The 5242-nt window shown below is 51.5% G+C and overlaps 1 protein-coding gene across 1 annotated transcript in view; it reads right to left on the bottom strand.

Annotated features, from left to right (window-relative positions):
* Positions 1-1676: 1676 nt before the first annotated feature.
* HAMP (hepcidin antimicrobial peptide) overlaps positions 1677-5242 on the bottom strand; it is a 4666-nt gene continuing 1100 nt past the window's right edge. The window contains exons 2-5 of the mRNA XM_011381759.2: positions 3521-3615; positions 3041-3172; positions 1967-2026; positions 1677-1884 (exon numbers count right to left, since the gene is read on the bottom strand). Of these exons, the coding sequence (XP_011380061.1) occupies positions 1783-1884; positions 1967-2026; positions 3041-3127 (249 nt within the window). The 5' untranslated portion in view covers positions 3128-3172; positions 3521-3615 and the 3' untranslated portion in view covers positions 1677-1782. The remainder of the gene's footprint in view (positions 1885-1966; positions 2027-3040; positions 3173-3520; positions 3616-5242) is intronic.

The raw sequence follows: 5242 nt of genomic DNA, 5'->3' as shown, positions 1-5242 counted from the left end.
AAGTGGCACTTGATGCCCTCAGCCAAAACTGACAGCTTCATGCCAGGATCCTCAAAGTGTGCCCCACCCCACCCCCATCAGTACCACCTGGGAGCTTGTTAGGAATGCAAGTTCTAGCCCCACCCCCACCTCCCCACCTGCCGAGTCAGGAACTCTGGCAATCTGATCTGCAATCCCTTGGGGAGATTCTGGGGAGATTGTGGTGCACGCTGAAGCTTGAGTATCTCTGCCTCTCATCTCTAGGATGAACCACCTGGAGAACTTGCTAAGATGAGCAAAGAGTACTTAGTGTCATTAAATGTAATTAGCAAGTTCAAGTTTCTTACCTCCTGAAGATTGAAGGAATCCGAGATAACTAATCCTTTACACTGATGAGGCACCGACAGTTTCCAAAACCATTTCACACTCTTCCCTTCCTGAAGAGGTCAACAGCCCAATCAGCTGAGAACTGTAGGGATACTTCCGTCCTTTTACAGAAGAGGAGGCGGGGTCTGGGTGGGTGGAAGATGCCTGCAAGATTGCACAGCTAACAGGCTAGGCTAACTTGCCTTCCGCTCCCTGCCCCTGTCTCTGTTCAGGAAAATCGCTCCCAGAGGATGAGCCTCTTGTGGCTTCGAAGGCAGGAGGCAGGAAGTTGATGGATAACTGGACTGATCTGGCTCCCAGTTGGGTTTAGTTTGGCTCAAAGAGTTGATTCTAAAATAATCAAATTCTTTTAAACAGTTGCCAATATTTTAAACATCAGAAAATTTCACACAAGAGTAAGGATTGCTACCTTCTTTTGAAAAGCTCTAACCATGTTGGCCTGGCTTTGAGCATGGCAACCATCCCTGGGAGCCCTCTTTAGATGGGATCCGGGCCTCCCCACTTCCTGTCCATACACAACACTGATGCCAAATGGCCAAGGCCCTTTGTCATCATACTCTTGTGGGCTAAGAAGACAATGAAATGCATCTTTTTCTCATAAGTGGGGAGATCAGATAAGTCGAGAAGGTTACCGTTTTTAAGAAGAATGGCAGGGACCTTAATTCCTTGTGGAGGTGAACAGTATTCTCCTATGTGTCTCACGTGCAGAGTAAGAGAGTGAAGCCTAAGATGCTCCTACGAAACAAGTCCATCACACTACTCCTTTACCGCATCTGCCTGGAATGCCAGTTCTCAAGCTTGTTGGTCTCAGGACCCCTTTCTACAAAATTATTGAGGATTCAAAATTGTTTTTATTTAAGTGTGATACATGTATAGTTGTTTAATGTATTAGAAATTAGCCATCAGAGTGATGATGTCATTACATATCACGGAGCTTCTGGAAAACTCCATTGTATACTCATGTGAGAATGAGAGTAAAAGAGACAAGTAACATGTTAGCTGTTTCCACCTATGGAGCCCTACATGGAGCCCCAGACCCAACTTTGAGAACTTTTGCTGGGTATCTGAGTTTGTCACCCATTTCAAGAAGACTTCAAGAACAAACTTTGTTTAGTTTTCATTCTCTGCTTTTACAACATACATTCTAGGTCTTATAAAGTGGGGCTTAGAGAACAGAAAATGAAATTCCTTTACCAAGCTTCCTTGCAACCCCCCATACACACCCCACCAAGTACCAGTCCTAACAAGGCGGTGGCCAGAAGCCTGTGGCATAGGCCTTTGGCTGGGAGAAAGGGCAACGGTCACTCTGGTTTGGAAAATAAAAGCTAGAAACAGCCATTTTATTCCGAGACCATTCGCCGAGTGTTGGAGGGCTGCAGGAATAAATAAGGGAAGGATGGGAAGGACAGAGAGGCTCTATGTTTTGCAACAGATCCCACACTTTGATTTATAACAGCAGCCGCAACAGAAGATGCAGATGGGGAAGTGGGTGTCTCGCCTCGGCCTCTGGAGCCCTGGCTGTGGAAGGAAGAAAGACTGAGCAGGTGTGGGCCCAGGGCAGGTTGTGGGAGGCTTGTAAGGGAGGCCCAGGTGTTCTCACCATCAAGCCAGCCGTGGCTCCAGCTGCGTCCTGGGTCTGTAGGTCTGCGAGCTGTCTTGTCTGTGAAAGCAGAAGGGATAATGAGGATGACAGGGGCCCCAGCAGAGCTCTCAGATTTACTTCTACCAGCTCACTCCTCCCCAAGTAGTTGGTGTCCTGTGCTCAGCAGGAATCCTAAGTGGGGCCCCATTTTCTGGCCTTCTCTGTTTTCCACAGGCAGTTCTTCCTACAAACACCCCTGGTCTGTCTATAGTTCTCTCCACAGCTGCCACTCTTCTTTGGAACATGACCCTCCTTGGCCTGGACATAGCCCCAACCCTGGACAAGTCTCCCCCACTTTGCCCTTACAGTCTGTATCAGTCAGATCATGGCCTTCCCCATTCGAAAAGCCTGCAGGGTTCTTACGGCACTTAGAGGAAAATCAGTGCTTGCACGATTATCAGTGTTTGCACTATAAGCCTTGGCATCTCCACCCCTCGATCTCATCTCCAAGTACCATTGCTTCCACTCCCTAAAGCCTCTGATTCACAAGAAAGCCATGCTTGCCCCGACCTGGGGTCTTTGCTTGCTGTCCTTTTCTCTTACCCTTTCATGTCATAGGTCAAATAACATTTTCTCACGAAACGCTCTTGCTTGACTGCCAGCCCTTGATCCCACCCACCTAAAGCACGCCACCACCACCACCATTGTCACTCTACTACAATCTCGTATGTTATTCATGATAGCATTTACTAAACACCATGATCTTGTTTTGTTTGTTGACTAATTCCCTGAACAGGATGTAAGTTCCAGGAGACTAAACATCTCTCATCTACCTTGTTCATTGCTTGATCCCACTGTTTAGGGCTTAACACAGAATAAGCACTCGATAATAAACTGTGAAATTAGTTCAGGGCCCCCAGTCCCTGCCACTCAGGACCCTGTCTCTGTACTTTAAACAGCTGCCCATTCCCCCTTCCCCTGTTCTGAGCTCTGCCCAATGCTGCGAGTCTCCAGCTGCTCTCAGCAGTCCCCTCCCAGGGCCTGGCTCTCCAGTCCCAGCTGCCTGCTAGGCCAGGCCTTGTGGGTTCTCACCTGGTACAAGAGAACTGAGGCACTGGTCAGGCTGGCCAGGATGAGGAGCAGGAGGCAGACAGCCTGGATTCGCGTGTTCAGTGACATTGTGTCGTCTGTATGGCTGTCTCGCTGTCAGGTCTAGGACGAGCTCTGGTGTTTGGGCCCAGTTACAGTTGCTTTTATGGGGCCTCCTGGGGAGGCGGGGGTGCTAAGCCCCCTCCCCTTTGTCCTAACTCATTTCCAAGAAGGTGGTGACGCCGAGGCGGGAGAGATAAGCGGGAACAGAGTGACAGGGAACAGGGTTGTGTCACCCTTAGCCAGCAGAGGTGTGGCCAGGGGGTGGGGCAGACAGGGCGACAGACACATGCCTCTAGCCAGCCACCTGGGAAACACTTTCCCTGACATGACATCACCTTGTTGATCTCAGAAAAAAATTCCCCTTTTCCCCCAGAGGTTGAATAGGTCGATGAGCAGGAGCAAGATGCCCTCATTCCCTACCCTTCGCTGAAGTCCTCATTCACATGGGGGATGGCTGTCACTTGCTGGGCCCCTCGGGGGTGCCCATCACAACTCCCACAGCTTCGGTTTCTCTTCTGTAGGGAACATTGCGACAACCAGATGTGGGAGTTCGATTTAGCACGACTGCCCCCAGCATGCATGTGGTCTTTTCCAAATGTCAGAACCTTAAGACGTGGCCCTGGTGTCTGGAAAACGTTTCTGTGAACCTTTGATCATGAAAGATAACTGTAGCAATAGTAGTTAACATGGGATGACTGCACCTCATACACAGCAGATGTTTGTCGACTCACTTTTGTGTTAACTCTGCTGGTGCTACCTGTCTTCCAAGCAGTGCCTGCTTGTCCCATTCCGGGCTCTGCTCTGTACTCAGGAGCCTGGGCTGCCTTCTCAGGCCCAAACCCCAGGGACCTGGCTTCTCAGCTGCTGCTCCCTCTCAGAGGAGCCCAGCATGCCCACCTGAGTCTTTGTTTTCCTCACTTTACAGGACACGAACTAGAGGCAGAGATTGGGACACTTCCGAAGCCAGAGGCCGAAATGGCATTCCAACCTGGCGGCCTGGCCTTGGAGCCTGTGCTCTTATCAGCACGCTTTCCTGTCTCCCCAAACACAGGAGCAGAGTGGGCTGTGGACCTGGCTCATGCTGGCTCAATGGAGCCACTGTGCACATCTCACCCCAACTCTACATTCAATGGCACTGTGTTGGCCACACTCACTGACACCAGCAGTGGGGCATACACACCACAGACATCAGCCAACACTACAAACCAGGGCTTTTTTCGCAGAGCTGGTCCCCTAGCGCACCACTGAAAGGGGAGATGAACTGAGGCTGCCCGAGTGTCCTAACTACTACCTGAACCACGGGTAGTGGGTGCACATGGCGTGGGGGACCCACAAACTTGATTCCAGAGGTGGTGCTTTGGACGTTTTGCCTGATGCTAGAGCTATCCAATGTCGACCCTTCCACTGGAGCCTGGGGATGCTGCCACCAAGGAATGAACACTTCTTCCTGGCCCTGTTGCCAAGACCACTCAAAACCACAAAATTGGGGACCCTAGGAAGTGAAAGCTGCCTTGTGCCATCTGCCTCCCATTCACTCCATGTTAGGCTCCTCCTGCTGCATACACTCTCACTAAAAGATGGCCTCGGAGGAATGGCCAGAGAGAGGAGACAGGGCTCCCTAACGGAAGAAACTAGTTGGGGACATTTGGAGCACACACAAGGTAGAGAACTCAGCAAGGCAGTGACTGGCGGGCCTAGATCCTGGGAGTGGATGGAGTTGCATGGGGGCTGCCGACTGAGGCAAGGACCAGTTAAAGGCTGATGCATGCTCAGCCACAGGAAGACACAAGCAGCATCCCCCAGCACTGCCAGGCATCACTGCATCTCCACTCAGGCCAGGTTTCATCATCAGCCAGGGGCAGGGGTCACAGCACAGGCGCCAGAGCCACAGTGCAAGGCGACAGGCTGACGGGCCAAGCCTGGCTTCCTGGCCATCTGCCTTCCTTGGGGGTGGGGGGCTCAAGGCCAGGCCCCATCATTGGCTGGTGCAGAGGGGAGGGCTTCAGCCCAGAAGGGCAGGGCCAGGAGCCAGTCTGGTTTTTAGGAACTGGTGACACAGGAGACCCCAACCTCTCCTCAAAAACATGGGTCATGTCCTTGACCCAACCTGCCCCTGCCCCCACACCACAAATACACACCTGG

Source organism: Pteropus vampyrus, unplaced genomic scaffold (genome assembly GCF_000151845.1).
Source record: "Pteropus vampyrus isolate Shadow unplaced genomic scaffold, Pvam_2.0 Scaffold452, whole genome shotgun sequence".
Taxonomy (NCBI): Eukaryota; Metazoa; Chordata; class Mammalia; order Chiroptera; family Pteropodidae; genus Pteropus; species Pteropus vampyrus.
Note: the sequence above shows the minus strand (reverse complement) of the source record. Positions and strands in the feature narration are given on the sequence as shown.